Source organism: Bos grunniens, chromosome 5 (genome assembly GCF_055505025.1).
Source record: "Bos grunniens cultivar Pamir isolate PY7600 chromosome 5, Bosgru_T2T1.0, whole genome shotgun sequence".
Lineage (NCBI taxonomy): Eukaryota > Metazoa > Chordata > Mammalia > Artiodactyla > Bovidae > Bos > Bos grunniens.
This window is the reverse complement of record NC_141169.1, coordinates 86133458-86152736: the sequence shown is the minus strand read 5'-3', so window position 1 is coordinate 86152736 and position 19279 is coordinate 86133458. Positions and strand designations below refer to the sequence as shown.

At 39.6% G+C, this 19279-nt stretch overlaps 1 protein-coding gene across 5 annotated transcripts in view; it reads right to left on the bottom strand.

Annotated features, from left to right (window-relative positions):
* Positions 1-19279, bottom strand: part of BCAT1 (branched chain amino acid transaminase 1) — a 118488-nt gene that overhangs the window by 52400 nt on the left and 46809 nt on the right. For all 5 annotated transcript variants that reach the window (XM_086401738.1, XM_086401742.1, XM_086401740.1 and 2 more), the window contains exons 3-4: positions 11771-11971; positions 1514-1624 (exon numbers count right to left, since the gene is read on the bottom strand). In XM_086401738.1, the coding sequence (XP_086257864.1) occupies positions 1514-1624; positions 11771-11971 (312 nt within the window). The remainder of the gene's footprint in view (positions 1-1513; positions 1625-11770; positions 11972-19279) is intronic.

Below are 19279 nucleotides of genomic sequence, written 5' to 3'. Positions count from 1 at the left end.
ACATACTTTCAGAGAGATGTGATGGGTTATTCAAGGTAGACATGAGTCAGAAACACACATGAATAGAGTTCATGACATCAGGATTTGGCTACTGAGTAACTTGTAATAGCAATCGCAGTGTAGCAGTGTTAAAGAAATCAGGACTGCCAATCATCTAGGACATACCATCTCCCTGTGTCAAGTACAGGGTTTCTGTTACTCCTGTCTAGAGGTAAGATTTAGTGGAAAGAACTTGACTAGGGAGTTAAAAACTTACATCCAAGTTCTTACCCTGCCCTTTATTCTGTGTGAGCTTAGGCAAGTCGTCTAACATCTCTGGGCTGGAGCTTTTTAATCTGTGCAAAGGTGCTGCTAAAATTTACAAGGCATACTTTCTTGGCAGTGGCTCACTGCTATGATTAAAAATGCAAAGAATGTAAAACCACATAATGCAGTTTGTGGCAGAGTTGATGTCCAATAAATGTTACTTCCCTTTTCTTCTGTCCTCATTTTAAAAGGATTTTCCCCAGTGATTTGTCTGTAACGGGTAAAGAGTAGAACTAGGACTGAATTGAAAGAAATCACCTGAATGTTCCTTCTGCTACTCGACTATGGCCTCTGAAGAAAGAGGGTAAAGCATGGGTTCCGAAAGGAAGAAGAAGGAAGGGCTTCCCTGGTGGTTGTGGTTAAGAATCCACCTTCCAATGCAGGAGACGTGGGTTCAATCCCTGGTGGGGTACTAAGATCCCACATGCCGTGGGGCAACTAAGCCTGCATGCCACAACGAAGAATCCACACAGCCAAAATAAAATAAAAAGGAAGAAGAAGGAAGAGCCTGGTTAAAAAAAGAGTCATCACTTGGGTTTCTTCAACTGAAGACCTTCAGGTGAAAGTCAGGGACAAATGAAATATCGCAATGGAGAAAAGACTTCTTTCAGTTTAGAAAGGCAGCCTGTTCAAGTCTCAGGGAATGAAAGTAATCTAAGTCACCTCCTACCTAGGCATGCACCTTAGGGTCTTTCAACCCACCTCAGAATGAATTTTGCTCCATAACAAACAATGGTATAGTCAGGAGCCAGTGGCTATGAAAAAACATTTTTACATCCTTTAAAAAAAAAAAAGTTAATAAAACTTGGGGTAAAATATCAAAATTACTAATTAAATCACTGCATACTTAGTAGCATCTTAAGCCATTAGGGAAAACACTCCCTAATTATCTGTGCGGTACACCATATTTCATACTACAATTTCATATAGTCTTTAAATTTTATTATTGCAGTTTGAGGCATATGTTTCTTCCTTTTCCTATTATCTCCCACATACACATTAAATCCCCACAGACACTCATAAAGAAATAGATTGTGGAATTGCCAGATGATTACTTCTTGCATTTTTACCTCACTGATTAAAAAACAGCCCAGAAATAACTTCAGTGCTCATATGGTTTATAGTAAATACTGATCTAAATACTCAGCAATGTTTCATTTGGTGGAATTCAGTGACCCATTACAAGAGAAATTCCTAATTTACATACCGGCAAAGTGGCCCTCATAGCAGATCGGTACATCCTATCCATGTTGAGGTTTGGCCGAAACAGACGAATTTTATTATCTACTCCTCGAAATGCCTTCAACCCTTCAAATAACTGAAGATAAAATAAAAATAAATGTTAGAAGGTAAATAAATGAAAACAATCCCCATGCTCTGAAGCCTGACTTTTCTATGCCTCTTCATCACCTTCACCATGTAAAGCTATTGACACAGACCCGAAATCTAGAAAAGCCAGACAGACTGGTATTAGTCACTGGGATAAAAAGAAGTCCCTTTATCACCAAGATCTGGAGGGAATTCAGAGTTATGCTCTGTACTACAGGAGCTGGATGGTTAAATAACACATCAGTGGAGGCTGTAAGAAAACACATCTACACAATGTGGACTGACTACCTACAAAACAGAAATGGAATCAAAGACCCCATGGTACTGCCCCCAATCCACTCCAAAACACCCATGTATCTTTTCACTTTATCTGGCTCCCATGAACTCTGGAGAGTGCATATCTATGTGAGTGGAGGTGGTTCAGCCTCCCAAATCACAGAAACCAAGCAGTTCAAGACTCTGGTTAGGGCAACACCACCTTCTTAGGGTGAGGCCACAAACAAAATGCTGAGGAGGGAAATGAAAAGACTTTGAAGTTAGTGCATATTGATAAATATATAGAAAAGAGGAAAAATCGAACATTAAATGGGAATTTTTTTGTGTGATAAACTATTTGAGAAAAGAATCTAAAAAGAATGAATGTATGTATATGTATAGCTGAATCATGTTGTTTTAAACCAAAAGCTAACACCACATTGTAAATCAACTATACTTCAATAAAAATTTTTTTAAAAAAGGGAAATTTCTACCACAGGTTCGCTAAGTGATTGATTAAAACAAAGTAAAGATATGGATGATTTGAACAATAGGAAAAAACTAACCTAGTGGACACAGAGCCCTGCACGTACCACCTGCAGAAGGCATGTTCTTTTCACATGTTTAAGATAAGCTATTTCAAATCCTGAAAGATGATGCTGTGAAAGTGCTGCACTCAATATGCCAGCAAATTTGGAAAACTCAGCAGTGGCCACAGGACTGGAAAAGGTCAGTTTTCATTCCAATCCCAAAGAAAGGCAATGTCAAGGAATGCTCAAACTACCACACAATTGCACTCATCTCACATGCTAGTAAAGTGATGCTCAAAATTCTCCAAGTCAGGCTTCAGCAATATGTGAACCGTGAACTTCCAGTTGTTCAAGCTGATTTTAGAAAAGGCAGAGGAACCAGAGACCAAATTGCCAACATCCGCTGGATCATGGAAAAAGCAAGAGAGTTCCAGAAAAACATCTATTTCTGCTCTATTGACTATGCCAAAGCCTTTGACTGTGTGGATCACAATAAACTGTGTAAAATTCTGAAAGAGATGGGAATACCAGACCACCTGACCTGCCTCTTGAGAAACCTGTATGCAGATCAGGAAGCAACAATTAGAACTGGACATGGAACAACAGACTGGTTCCAAATAGGAAAAGGAGTACGTCAAGGCTGTATATTGTCACCCTGCTTATTTAACTTATATGCAGAGTACATCATGAGAAATGCTGTGCTGGAAGAAGCACAAGCGGGAATCAAGATTGCCGGGAGAAATATCAATAACCTCAGATATGCAGATGACACCACCCTTATGGCAGAAAGTGAAGAGGAACTAAAAAGCCTCTTGATGAAGGTGAAAGAGGAAAGTGAAAAAGTTGGCTTAAAACTCAACATTCAGAAAACGAAGATCATGGCATCTGGTCCCATCACTTCATGGCAAATAGATGGGGAAACAGTGGAAACAATGTCAGACTTTATTTTTGGGGGCTCCAAAATCACTGCAGATGGCGACTGCAACCATGAAATTAGACGCTTACTCCTTGGAAGGAAAGTTATGACTAACCTAGATAGCATATTTAAAAGCAAAGACATTACTTTGCCAACAAAGGTTCGTCCAGTCAAGACTATGGTTTTCCAGTGGTCATGTATGGATGTGAGAGTTGGACTGTGAAGAAAGCTGAGTGCCAAAGAATTGATGCTTTGGAACTGTGGTGTTGGAGAAGGCTCTTGAGAGTCCCTTGGACTGCAAGGAGATCCAACCAGTCCATTCTGAAGGAGATCAGCCCTGGGATTTCTTTGGAAGGAATGATGCTAAAGCGGAAACTCCAGTACTTTGGCCACCTCATGCGAAGAGTTGACTCACTGGAAAAGACTGTGATGCTGGGAGGGATTGGGGGCAGGAGGAGAAGGGGACGACAGAGGATGAGATGGCTGGATGGCATCACTGACTCCATGGACGTGAGTCTGAGTGAACTCCGGGAGTTGGTGATGGACAGGGAGGCCTGGTGTGCTGCGATTCATGGGGTCACAAAGAGTCAGACACGACTGAGCGACTGAACTGAAGTGAACTGAAGATAAGCTAGGTATCAAAAGCAAAAATATAACCATAAGATATACACATTTTGAAGGAAAAAAAAAAGATATACACATTTTGAAAAAAAGAAATCCATTACTTAATATTAAAATGTGAGTTAAAGAAGAAAAAGAATGGAAATAGAAAATATGCTAAGCTAAATGAGAATGAAAAATAGGGCCTTCAGATGCTTATAGCCTCAAAGCTTACTAGAGAAAAGAAATACAAATTCTGGAGCACAATTAAAAAGCACAATGTGAGATGTTTTGCTGAAGTGCAAATATGTGGTTAATTTATTAACTGTAATAAGACTAGAGCTTTGGTTAAAAGATATGGTTGTTAGATTAATTCAGGTGATAACATCTGAAACAAAAAAGCATAAAGAGCAATGTCATATAAACACTTTTAAAAATGAAGCCAGTGAGGTTATATTGCTAAATATATAACAAAACAAACTTTCAAACAAGAAGCACTGCTGGAAATAAAGAAGGTAAGTAACTTTATAAGGCTCAATTTATTTCAGTTTAAAAATTATACACATTTGATATAGATTCAAATTTACATAAAGATTATATGATAATGTCATTGAATAATGAAGATGCAAAATACACAAAGGACAACAGTCTAAGCAGGATTTATCCCAAGAATAGTCAATGGTTTAACATTAGGAAACATATGAAATTCACTATATTAATAGTTTATGTGAAAAAAACTATATATCATCCCACTGATGTAATAAATGCATCTGATAAAACCGAACATTCATCTATGATTTTTAAAAAAAGTTTCCTCAATAACTAAGGAAAAATAGAATCTTCCTTAAGTGATAAAGGCTTTCTTCAATAAATTTCCAACAAATATTATATTTAAAGTGGCAATTTTTAAAAAAGTATAGTTGATTTACAATGCATTAGTTTCAGCATTAGGTATGCAGCAAAGGGATTCAGTTTATATATATATATATATATATCCTTTTTCAGACTCTTTTCCATTATAGGTTATTATAAGATATTGAATATAGTTTGTGTTATATAGTAGGTCCTTGTTGTTTATCTATTAAAGTGATCAAATTTAAAGCTTTTCTTTCAGATGGAGGACATCACACATTACCTGCTGTAACTACGAATACTTTAAATCAATATTGCACTACCAATACTGGGCTTCCCTGGTGGCTCAGAGGGTAAAGCATCTGCCTGCAATGCAGAAGACCTGGGTTTGATCCCTGGGTCAGGAAGATTCCCTGGAGAAGGAAATAGCAACCCACTCCAGTACTCTTGCCTGGAAAATCCCATGGACAGAGAAGCCTGGTAGACTACAGTCCATTGGATCACAAAGAGTCGGACACGACTGAGCGATTGCTTGCTTGCTTGCCTTGCTTGCACTACCAATAAAATAAAGCAAGGATCATGAAATAACTTCAGGGGATCTTTCCGACCCAGGGATCAAACCCTCATCTCTTATGTCTCCTGCATTGGCAGGAGGGTTCTTTACCACTAGCACCACCTGAGAAGCCCTGAAATAGAAGTATAAAGTTAGGAGAAGAAAAAAACTGTCATAGATCTTGAGACACAGAAAAGAGTAAATGTAGAAAATCCAGAAAAACTGACATAATCTTTTGAAATTATCTATTTAGGCAAGGTAACCAGATAAGAAACTATATTCCCATGTAACAGCAGCAGTTAGAAAATAAAAACACTATTTAAGGTAGAATTAAAACCAATTCTTAGGTGGGGAAAATCTAACATAAGTGAAAGACATAAGGAAAATACAAAACTTACCAAGTCATTAAAAACCTAACTGAAGCAGAAAGCAATTTCATATTCATAGATTGAAAGATTCACTATTATAAAAACTGCACTAATGAAGAGTGCAGGGAACTCCGCTCAGTGTTACGTGGCAACCTGAATGGGAGGAGAGTTTCAGGGAGAATGGATACATGCATTACACGGCTGAGTCCTCAGCGGCCCACTTGAAACTATCTCAATATTGGTAATCGACTATACTCTAATCAAAATTAAAAGTTTAAAAAAATAAAATGCTTTAGGATGAAAAAAATAAAATATAAAGATGCCGATTCTCCCACAATTGGTTAATAAAATGTAATGCAATCCAAATGAAAATCATGTCAGGGCATTTATTTTTCTTGCAACAAACTGAATCACAAAAATTTGACTGACATGATAAACTAAGCTATAAGAAAAAGCAAAAGAACAAGAAATATCCAAGGCACTCTTGAAGAGTGGAACAGAAGGACTTGTTCTAGTAGACAGCAAGACTCCTTATTAAAAGAAAAAAAAAAAGACTCCTTATAGTGATTTGGAGATAAAGACAGTGTGGCTTTTGCCAGACGGAGAAGCAAAACAATGCAACAAAAGAGAGATCCAGATAGACAAGACAATGGAAGGCAAATAGAGATCTAGAAGCAGAACCTCACGTATGTGCTAAGATATGCTATGATGTATCAGAAGGAAAAAAGCCTTCTTTAATGGTGCTGAGACAATTGGGTATCTGTAGGAAAATAAAACAGACAAATAAAAAGAAAAACTGGACCCCTACTTCATACAAAAATCAACTTCTGAAATTAAAGACCTAACTGTGACGGACAAAATCAGTAACACAGGAAGATGTTTTCATAATCTAGGAGTAGAAAAAGACTCTTTAAACAAGACACAAAACCAAACCTAAAGCAAAGATTGATAAATTCAACTTTTAAAAATTGAAATGTGGAGTTCCCTGGTTGCCTAGTGGTTAGAATTCTGGGGTTTCACTGCCTTGGCCTGGGTTCAATCCCTGATCGGGAAACTAATAATCCACAAAATGCGTGGCATAAGCACTGCCCCAAAAAGTGAAATTTATTTGTCATCAAAAACTTATGGGGAGAATAAAAAGTCAAAGTGTGGAAGAAGATATTTAAAACACATATAAATGACATAAGACTTATATTCAAAATATATAAAGTACTTCTACAAATCAAAGACACCACAATAGAGTGAGCAAAAGATGGAAACAAGCAGGCACCTCAAAGAAAATGAAATCCAACTGACAAACATTTGAAAATGTGTTCAACTTCTTCAGAAGTGGCAATTAATATCACAATAACATGCCATTTTATTAATAAGCTAAAAATTTAAAGTCAGGCTATAAGAACTGGCAAAGTTGATGAGTTGTGATTGAATGTATTTGCTAATTCATGGCTAGTGGGTATAAAAACTGGTAAAATCACCATGGAAAAGTTTCCCCTTTCTCATAAAATTGAAGATATGTTCAATACCAGCAGCACATTCCTAGATATACCCTCAAGTAGGATTTCTCAAAGTTTTCTGGTGTCAGGTGCCTTCACACTCTTAAAAATTATAAAGGTGTCAAAGAGCTTTTACTTAAAAAGTATTCTATCAATATTTACCTTAACCATAGTGAGAAATTGTATTTATTAATAGACTATGACATTAAAATACTTTCATTCACATTATCTATATTTTCCAAGAGGATTAATATTAAATGTGGCCCTGTTTTACATTGTTGCAAATCTTTAACATTTGGCTTAACAAAAGACAACTGGATTCTCACATCTGCTTCTGCATTCAGTCTCTTGCAATAAGAAATTTTGGCTGAAGTACACAAAGAAAATCCAGTCTCATATAGATATATGGTCGAGGAAGAAAGTACTTGTAATAACTTTTTCAGATAATCGTGGGTATTAATCTCTGAGACTCCTCTAAAACTTGACAACTGCTGGTCCCTTACAGCTTAGCTGTACCGCAGAATCTGAAACCCCATCAATGAGGTTTTTATACTCTGTTAATTTCTTAAAATCCAATGGTCTCAGTCAGGGTTCAACTGAGAAGAAACAGAACCAGGAGAAATATATATAACATTTACAGATTTATTAGAAGAAATTGCCCAAAGCATCTGTGGAGGCTGGCTAAGCAAAGTCCAAAATCTGTAGGATAAGCACCGAGAAACAGAAGGTCACAAGCAGGCTGGACCAGGAGATGTGAGCTGCAGCCCATCCCCAACTGACTCAGGAAGGGTGAGACAAAGCAAGAGAGTGAGTGCATGTGAGCAGCCAGACCTACACGGATGTCCTGAGGTCAGGCTCACCCACAGTAATCTCCTTCTGGATAACTTCAAATCAACCAATCAGGGACTTTAACCACATCTGCAAAATTCCTTCAAACGGCACCCAGATTAGTGTGGGATTGAATGACTAGAAGAAGGCGTGTGCACACCACAAAATGACCACTGCCTCCCAAAGTCCTCCAAGGTTCACAAGAGAATGTCCTTGCAGTCGAAAACCAAAGGGAAACGAAAAATGGAATTCTAGGGACCTCAGTTTACAATAGCCAAACTGACACACCAAAAATCCTATCTTGTATTTGGAAGAATTTTTTTTTTAATGTACTTCAGGGATTTGGGGGTTTTGTTTGTTTGTTTGTTTAATTTTATAGCTGTAGCAAGCAGGATTCAGTTCATTGACCAGGGATCAAACCTGTGCCCAGTACAGTGGAAGCATGGAGTCTTAAGCCCTGGGCTACCAGGGAAATCCTGCACTTTGAATGAATCTTTACTCACACATAAATTTGTAATATCATGGAACACTCACTTGGAAAAATACTGGTTGCCTGAGTTATACAGATCTTTCAAAGGGTAACTCCTTTTAAAACTACCAATATCATTAAAACATTGGTAACCACCAATATAACACAAAATAAGACCTCTTTAATAGGAGGAAAGGGTGGGGGAGACAAATGTTCCAAAAATTCCAATTTTCACTTGAGAGCTAGAATTTTATCACCGCCAATAAATACAGTCCATTGTTTTACTTGAAGTGACAGGCTTATTTCATTCATTTTCAAAAACACACACACAAGTTTGAACAACTTTGTTCTTTCAAGGAACAATGGCGCCAGGTAGAAAAAAGTAGCCAGTTGAATTCACCACAGAAAAACAATCATGCGGTTGCTTTTCCTTGAGGCAACCACAGCACTTAAGTTCTACAGAGTGCTTCATGTGAAATGGATGTTTTCTCACACAGAATAAAATGTTTATGTAAGAGTCAAGATTTAATAGACTCAATCATTATTACGCTTCATTGAGAACATTAAGTAAAGCTGACGTTCTTTTTATACTGTAATGCACGGCAATAAACAATACAATGACTAACACAGGTTGGGTGGCAAAGCGTTATCTGGTACAAATGGCAACACAATGAGGAAGAAAAATAATACCTTGGTATTACTGTGAAGATTACCTTAGGCAATCTCTTCAAAGGGCAGCCTAGGGGGTCTATGGACCATGCTTCGAGAACTGCTGACTTAAAAAATCATGTAAACAAGTACACCAGCATACTATGTACAAGAATGTTCACAGAAGGAAACTGAACAAGTGCCAAGTCAACAGCGACTGAATATATTCACATAACATAACACTACCGCTATAAGGAGCACACGATGTGGTAGCTACCGCCCCGAGACTCAGATAACACAGGTCTCCGCCCTGAGTTTCACACTTTCGAGGGCCTCTCACCTCTATCTTCCCCCAGCTGTGACCTCCTTGGAGCAAGTAGTTGACTGGACCCTTTTCTAGACAGACTCCAAATACTCAGTGCTAGGGATTCCCTGAATTCCCTGCCCAAATGGCCCTGATCCTATTTTCAGGGTCTGAACCGGCCTCCTGATCTCTTAAGAACAGACAGGATCACTAGGGTGCTTGCGTCAAAGTCCAAGGGACGGCCAAGTGTCATCTGTTTGCAGGTGGGATGGGCATCTACGTGCATGTGCAAAAGGCCCCTTGTGGTATAGGATGAGTCAGGATTGAAAGAAACAGAGAGGGTGGACTATGGGATGTCTCTGTTTTTACTTTTGTCCTAGACCCCACGGACGTTAGGATTGGTCCTGGATGGATAGAGCTCACATAATATTGAGCTCAAATAATAGATACGTGTGCACGAGCACACACACGCAATATATATGTTTATATAATTACACTTACACGAAGTTCAAAAAGAGGCAAAACTGTAGTGTTAGAGGTACATATAACCCAAAGTGAAAAGCAAAAAAAAATCATCATAAAAGAATAACAAGTGCCAGAAAATACGGGATTTACGACATAGAAGGGGCACAAAGAAGGCTTCTGGGATGCTTCAAGCCGGCCATTTCTTTGCCTGGATGGTAGCTATTTGGGCATTCCTTTATAAGCATTCATTAAATAGTATGTTGTCCACTTTTTCAAATTATGCTTTATCTCACTAAATATTTATCTTAACCTGAAAATGAAGTACATGTTGTAAAATTTCATTTTCTTTCATCTAGGTTCCCTACTCACACTTCCATTTCTCTCCTTCACTATGTGAATATGTCACTATTTATGGTCGGAAAGATCTACTGGAGAAGAGATAGGCTACCCTCTCCAGTATTCTTGGGCTTCCCTTGTGGCTCAACTGGTAAAGAATCTGCCTGCAATGCGGAAGACCTGGGTTCGATCCCTGGGTTGGGAAGATCCCTTGGAGAAGGGGAAGGCTACTCACTCCAGTATTTTGGCCTGGAGAACTCACTGTATAGTCCATGGGGTTGCAAAGAGTCAGACACAACTGAGCAACTTTCACTTTCACTTTTCACTTTTTTATCAAAAAATACATTTGAAACAAAACCACATGTAGTTTTAGCTCTAAAAACAAACAAAAAAAATGGGGCTAATTAGCGGAGGAGAAAGATGTCCAAGGAGACTATATGCATGTTAATTTGTGGGTCAAAATAATATGACTCTAGACAGGATCTGAACCTAGGATGTTTAACTCCAGAATCTGAATGATTACATTTTTCTCACTTAAAACAATTAGAAGAGCTGACCTATATAAGGTACCCAGTAGAGGGCATATCGCAGGATTTCAATAAACAAATGTAGTTATTTTATCAATATCAATATGAATACTTACTATTTCCATCTTTCAGCCCCTTAAATAATAGGCCACTGCTTAATTCTTGAATTCCAATATTCTAGGAAAGATATCCAATACATTAAAAATGAGTGACAGCAGTCTGCAACGCTTCTCTGTACATGGGATTTCCCAGATAAGAATACTGGAGTGGGTTGCCATTTCCTTCTCCAGGGGATCTTCCCTACCCAGAGATTGAACCTGGGTCTCCTGTATTGCAGGCAGATTCTTTACCACTGAGCCACCAGGGAACAGGGAATATATTGTATATTTGGCTAAGAGTGTATCTTAAGGACCACAAAAAGCATCTTCTATTTAATATTTAATGCTTATAATTATTCCATTCATGCTTGAAGGCTGACATTTGATTAAATGTCCCTTAACATGCATAACAAGTTATTGCTGTCATAAAACCATGCAGTTAGCATTAAAATATAAATATAATACTGTACCTAATGATCCATTGTCAATCATTAGAAGATCTAAGAGCAGTGACTTAGTGAGATATTAACAGTACAGGCTTGATTGCTAATTTTCTTGCAAACTGTCCTTCCCATTTGCTCCAAATAATTTTCTGATAATACTGTAAGCCAATGTTACAAGTTTCATGTGCAAAACATTATATTTCTATTCTCTACACCCTAGAGTGTGCTTACCACCTACATGATTTTTCAATTGACATTTTAAAAATTCAAGATACTCTGAAAAATTAGTTAAGACTCACCTTCAATCCAACTGTTTATATAGACACTTATGATTGCCTCTAGTTAATACGGTAAAGACCATGCTGCCTTAGAGCTCTTTGAGCAGGGGAAGCTACTTAGTAACCACAGTGAAGACCAATATGTCACCATCATTAATTTCCAAGTACTTACTTCCACAGCATAGTGGAAAGCCGATGAACCCGGATGCAGTGAGAGGTTTTGAAGAGGTTTGATGCGTGGTTTCTCCCATCCAAGCTCCAAGGACCACTCCACTGTTAACATGTGATCTGTAAAAACCGTTCCAAAAACCAGAGTACTGGAGTCTGGTTTTTCCTTTAAAACGGTGGCTCGTGTGATTATTAGATCTTCAGCCTGGGGAAGAAAGTCAGCACCATTAAAGAAAAGTAACTGAACATCCACTAGCTAGAGGAGCTGCTGCTGCTGCTGCTAAGTCGCTCCAGTTGTGTCCGACTCCATGCGACCCCATAGATGGCAGCCTACCAGGCTCCCCCGTCCCTGGGATTCTCCAGGCAAGAACACTGGAGTGGGTTGCCATTTCCTTCTCCAATGCATGAAAGTGAAAAGTGAAAGTGAAGTCGCTCAGTCGTGTTTGACTCTTAGCGACCCCATGGACTGCAGCCTACCAGGCTCCTGCATCCATGGGATTTTCCGGCAAGAGTACTGGAATGGGGTGTCATTGCCTTCTCTGAGCTAGAGGAAGCAGAGAGTAAAAAGACAGAATTTAAGTCACTGGCCATTAAAAAGTGAAATCATTTAACTTTTAAATGTTGGCAACTAACTTAGAAACTTAACAACACTGGGTGAGCCAAGCAAAACCATGCCTCCATTCAAAATCTGTTGTTTCTTATCTCTGCAATGTAGGGAATTCCCTGGCAGTCCAGAGGTTAGGTTGGGAGCTAAGATCTCAGAAGCTGCAAGGTGCAACCAAAAAAAAAAAAAAACCAAACAATTCTTTGTAATGCATACTACCAAACAAATATCAGAACTAAAATTTTCCAGTGAGGTTTAGAAACTGGGACGAAATAATAGATGGGGTCAAATCATGCTAAAAGAAGAACATATCTCTTCATTTCCATCATTAGACCCGTGTAGCACATTTGGGAAAGAAGAAAGGCGGGTCTTAGAATCAAAACAGCAGCACTCACAATGACTTATTAAACTAAAAAGAATGTCACTAAGAACTGAATCTCTTGGGATGGTTATACTCCGGCTCCCCCAAAGAATTCTTGGCAGCAGCTTCCAAAACCCTCTGGGTACATGGTAGGAACAGGCAGCAGAGTGAAGCAAATGTTTTCCTCGTTGAAAACAGAAGTAGAGATTGAACACTAAGATATAAATCCTCTATTCTGTGTTGAGGAAACAGTGAACAAAGGACCCCTTATTCAAAGAAAGATAAATAAGAGTAATAGGAAACAACTTCACACAGCCCCATTGCACCAGCTCTCCACAGCCGGCTTGCCCATTACAAATGACCACCACATACGCATCCGGATCACACACAATAGCATCACTAACTTTACAATAACTGTAGAACAGCTGACTCAAACCACAGGGGAAGGCGCACTCAGACTACTCAAACACAAAATGAACCAAGGACAAGTTCAGGCTGTGATCAGGCTGTTAGGAAGGTCAGACTTCATTTCTTTCAAGACACAAAGCAGTCATTTCCCCACCCCCACAAAGCAAGTACAGAACTTCAGAACTTCACTTTGTATCATCACCTCTTATCATTATTTTTTGAATGACCTAGTTATATCTGGTTAATTCACTGCTTTACAGCCACCTTTGTGGTTTGATATATTATGAATAATAATCAGTTAATTTTAGAGTAATATTTAGGTCCAAAATGTTATTTATTTTAAAACAACCAGAAAGCTTCCATTACAATGAAGCATAAAGGACAACATGTGTGCGTGCTAAATCGCTTCAGTGAGTTCAACTCTTTGCAACCCTATGGACTGTAGCCCACCAAGCAGTCTCATGCACTTCCACAGCTTCAGTTATCACCTGCGGTGGTGGTGGTTTGGTCGCTAAGTCTTGTCTGACTTTTGCGACTCCGTGGACTGTAGCCTGCCAGGCTCCTCTGTCCATGGGATTCTCCAGGCAAGAATACTGGAGTGGGTTGCCATGCCCTCCTCCAGGGGATCTTCCTGACCCAGGGATCGAACCCGTGTCTCCTGTATAGCAGGCAGATTCTTTACCACTCCAACACATGTACACCGTGGCTAATTCATGTTGGTGTGTGGCAGAAATCAAACCAATACGTAAACCAATCATCCTTCAATTAAAAAGAAATTAAAAAAAAAAAGAAGTTTGCCAGTCCATTGAGACTGTTTGGATAAGAACTCTAGCTAGAGTACTTGCAGTTAAATGTCCAGCCCCAGCATGGTGCCAGGCACACACAACAGTAAAGGTTTTCTTAGATACTGAAAATAACATTTGGTTGATTTCAGCTGCACTCGATAATGAATGACAGACTCATTCCCAGAAGATGGCCAGGATTTAAAGTGAGTGAAATCCTAACATACACTTTTTATTACATGAATGGTTTCACAGTATTCTTGTACAATGAAGCCCTTGTGCTTTCGCTTTGGTTAGTTTTTCTTCAGTGGCTTGGGGGATCCTGGGCTAAGAAAAATCTGGAACTATAGCAATACAAGAAGACAAACTCAATGCAAATTTTCACTTATTAACACCATTAACAAAAGTTTCTTAATAACAGGGGAAAGTAGTAAGATACACAACAAAAACAGAAAGATGAAAGTAGATGAAAATGGGGTGGAGATATTGTGAGTAGAAGGGGTGAGTTTTTAATCCATGTATTCAGGATACATCTTAAATACTTCCAAGGCAACAGACATTGGCTTTTTTTTTTTCCAAAGACAAAACCAATGATTTGCATGGTTCTTCAAAAGTAAAATGACTAAATTCTAAATTCTGTGGTTTTAATAAAGCAATTTAATTTTTTTTAAAAAAGTAAAATGAAGTTTGACTTCCCATCTGCTATTTCTAATATTAGGTAGTCAATTCTATCATTAGTTAATCAACAAGAACCCAATCACACAGGGTCTTTCTACCTTTTGGGATTTCTAGGTTTTCCAGTAACCCTACCTGCCATGAAACCAACAGGCAATGGAATATATACAACTTTATTCCAACAACTTGCAATGCAGGAGACCAAGGTTGATTCCTGGTTGGAATGATCCCCTGGAGAAGGGAATGGCTACCCACTCCAGTAGTCTTGCCTAGAGAATTCCATGAATAGAGGAGCTTGGTGGGCTATAGTCCATCAGGTTGCAAAGAATTGGACAAGACTGGGCAACTAACACTACCGTTAGTATTTCAACAACAATCTGCATAGAAACTTTTAAAAACAAGACTATGGCTTTGCCTCATATCCAACTGTAGGGTGATTTCTTTTCCTTCCCTTACTCGTTTCTTCCTTATCTGCTTTATTATTCTTAGTATTTTGCGTTTTTATTCACTCAGTGAACACTGTACCAGTACAGTGGCTCAGGCACTGCACTAAGCAAGCACAGGAGATACCAAGATGCAAGGGTTCAGTCTTCTCTGCCACGCTCGCTGCCAGTCAAGGACAAGTGGTAGCCACTGTGAGCAAGTGTTACTCATTCAGTTTCCAAGGTTGTTACCCCTGCCCCTCTGTCACACAGAAACCAATAGAAACTTATCTAAGTTTCAGGAGGAAGCTACGAAGAGGATAAAAAGCAGAACTGGTTAGAACTAACCAGGACCAAGATGGCAGAAGATCTGACTTCCACTAGACCTTGGGCCTCACTGTACATCATTGTAATACAGTAGCTAAATGACACACCCCCCAGCACCATGACAGCTGACAAGTGCCATGACAACAGCCGGAAAAGCCACATATAGGAACTGAAAAGCAGAGTTGCATCAGTTCTAGGTCTAAACCACACTCCTGTTCTCAGATAACTCATGGATATTATAACTCCCACTCTTTCCAGTTGCCTCCCTTATACTTCAATCCTCTTATACATTTGGTATCTTTGCCTGACTGGGGTTGAAAAGTTGATTTGTGAGGGTTCCCACTTCACCAATGAATAAAGCTTGTCCTGTTCCAGTCTCAGCTTCAGTTTTGTTATTGGCTGCACAAATATGACCAGAAAAAGAACCTCCCTGGCAGACACAGGGGTCTTAGCTCAGAGTGGAAACCTAGCACAGGTCCATTCAACCAGTTCAGCACCAAATTAACCTAACAATTTTTGAGCTACTACGTACCTGTATTGTGCCAGGCACAAAGAAACTCAGGGAATGAAACAAGTCCTCTTCTCTTAGTGAGGGGGAAAAACAATATAAAGAATAAGTGGTTTGGGCCAGGGGGATGTGCCAGCCTTGACAGAAGGGGTTTGGGGGAGAATGGATACATGTATATGTATGACTGAGTCCCGCTATTCACCTGAAATTATCACAGTATTGTTAATCGGCTATACTCAAACACAAAATGTTTTTGGTATTAAAAAAATTAAATTAAATTAAAAAAAAAAAGATTTTTAACATAAATAAAAAGAAGGCAGGCATATTATGATTCAGAGAAGGCAATGGCACCCCACTCCAGTATTCTTGCCTGGAAAATCCCACAGATGAAGGAGCCTGGTAGGCTGCAGTCCATGGGGTCGCTAAGAGTCGGACATGACTGAGCGACTTCACTTTCACTTTTCACTTTCATGCACTGGAGAAGGAAATGGCAACCCACTCCAGTGTTCTTGCCTGGAGAATCCCAGGGACCGGGGAGCCTGGTGGGCTGCCATCTATGGGGTCGCACAGAGTCGGACACGACTGAAACGACTTAGCAGCAGCAGCAGCAGCAGCAGCATATTATGATTATAGATAACAAATACCTGGAAAATTCAGAGCTGGCCTAATTACCTTGTGGAGTTCTTCTACTCTTTTTTTAAAATTCCTTCACAAATGGCACTTTTTTTTCTCATTATAAATGCAGTATCTGTTACTTGTCAAATATTTGAAAAAGACTAAAGAATTATAAAGAAACAAAATAAAATCAACCACAATCACAAAAGCAAACAAAAAAGAATAAGGAGATAAACAGATGTCAAGAAGTGATCAGTGCTATGAAAAAAACTAAAGTTTAAAGGGATAGAGTGGGAAAGAGAATGCTTATTTTAGATGGAAGGGTTAGGGAAGGTGTCCCAGATGAGGTGACATTTGAGCAGAGACTTGAATGAAGACAGTAGGTCATGTAGAGATTTAGGGGCAAAGTATTTCAGGCAGAGGAAACAAGTGCAAAGGCCCTGAGGTGGGAACACACTTGGTAGGAACAGGAAACAGCAGAGTCAGTGTGACAGGGATGCGGGGGAAGTGAACTGACAGAAAATCTTAGAGGCTCTGTGACTGCTGGCGTAGGGAAAGGGAGGGGCTGAGAGAACCAATTACCCCATTGTGTGTGTGTGTGTGTGTGTGTGCACATGCTGTCACACCAGTCATGTCCAACTCTTAGTGACCCTATGGACTGTAGCCCACCAGGCTCCTCTGTCCATGGGATTCTCCAGACAAGGATACTGGAGTGAGCTGTCATGCCCTCCTCCAGGGGATCTTCCTGAAAGACTGAACCCATGTCTCCAGAGTTCAGGGAGATTTTATTTTAGATGGAAGGGTTCTTTATAGGCAGGTTCTTTACCGCTAGCAACCTGGGAAGCCCACCCCATTGTACACTGATTGACATTTCAGTTCTCCATGTACTCTGCCTCTATGCAACCAAGATTGTAGCCCATCTTTCTTACTTCCCCAGGACCTTTACCACAGACATTGCTGGCAGTTGAGGTAACCCAAGTTTCTCTCTCCATTCCTGGTACTTTGTAGGAGCCATTAAGGCATGGCTACCATGTTTTAATTTGCTTCTGTTTTTATGAAGCATGAAGGAGCAAAGTTGAAAGGAGGAGAGTTTCACCAGTAAAATAAGAGAATCTGAGTGATGTTGAGCTTTTTTCTTTGAGCCTCTACACTTCCCCCTTGGCATCAGAGATTCTCAATCCTGAAAAAACATTGGACTTAATTGCAGAAGTTTTTAAAACACAAAGCTGGACACCATTCTAAAATCCCAGAGGGATGGAGCAGGACTGTGCTTGTTTGTTTAAGTTATCCAAGTGGATTCTAACTGTAGTCAGGGCTGAGAAACATACCATACCATTTCTCCTGAAAATTTCACCAACTTAAACAGCAATGGTTCCCAGCATCGGATACTGAGCTGATTTACCTGGGAGGATTTATTTTTTTAAGAAAAATATCAATGCCCATGCCCTACCGTAACATCAGTGAAAAAGAGACTCAAGAGTGGGGCTCCACATCAATTTCAGTTTAAACTCTTCAGTTCAAAAATCTCCAGGACAGGCTAGTGCACGGGAACAGCTGAGAACCAGCAACAAAGATTCAGATCTAACGGATCTGTGAATTCTTACTGAAAGCCACGTACTCTCTCACAATCATAGGAACTTGGTCATCTCAAAGTGAGTATGTCCAAAATGGAACACGTAATATTTCCTTCAAAATTGGGTACCTATGTCTGATATTCATATTGCTTTCTACTTCCTGACTTCTCAATCATTAATTTTTTCAAAAAAGTCTACTAAAAGAAGGAAAGAGAAATGAAAAGTAAAAATCTCTAACCTTTACCTGGCAATCACATTTACACTTTCCAGAGATGACCTCTGCTAGCAAATTCATTGTGTGCATGCTAAGTCGCTTCAGTCGTGTCCGACTCTTTGCAGCCCCATGGACCGTAGCCCACCAGGCTTCTCTGTCCATGGAATTCTCCAGGCAAGAATCCTGGAGTGGGTTGTCATCTCTTCCTCCAGGAGATCTTTCCAACCCAGGGATTGAACCCACATCTCCTGCATTGGCAGGCGAATTCTTTACCCCTAGTGTCACCTGGGAAGCCCAAGGATCTAATCAAAGTCCAAAGAAAGGGGAGGAAAAGGACAATACCAGACAAATTTGTACCCTTTGGTCGCAAAAGCAAAATTTTCTCAGAAATTCCCTTATGCCTTATTGGTTAGAAATGTATCACACTGGGGTGAAGGGGGTGAAAACACCTTCAGAGAAATGAAAGCTAAGGAAGCATGCACGAGCTATAAAAAATGATAAAGTCCTTTATGAATGATGATAATATCAAAACAAAACTGGGAAATACAGGAAGGAGTAAAGAGCACTACGAACAGTCAATACATGGATAAACATTAGAAACTATTCTCTTTTCTTAATTTCTTCATGGTAAACTATCAACATAAAAAAAAAAAAAAAAGAAATGTATCACACTGATATCTTCAGCTGCAGGAGAGGTTGAAATGCAGGTTTGTCATTCAGGGTTGGTCGGAGAACTGCAAATAAAACCAGAGTTCTGTTAATAAGGAACATGTCTGGGGCTGTACATGAGGCTTCCCAGGTGGCTCAGTGGAATCCATTGCCAATGCAGGAGACACAGAGAAGCATGAGACACAGGTTCGTTTCCTGGCTCAAAAAGATCCCCTGGTGGAGGGCACGGCAATCCACTCCAATATTCTTGCCTAGAGAATCCCATGGACAGAGAAGCCTGGCAGGCTACAGTCCACGAGGTCACGAAAGAGTCAGAAACAACTTAGCAACTGAGCACATCTAGGGCTGTATTGG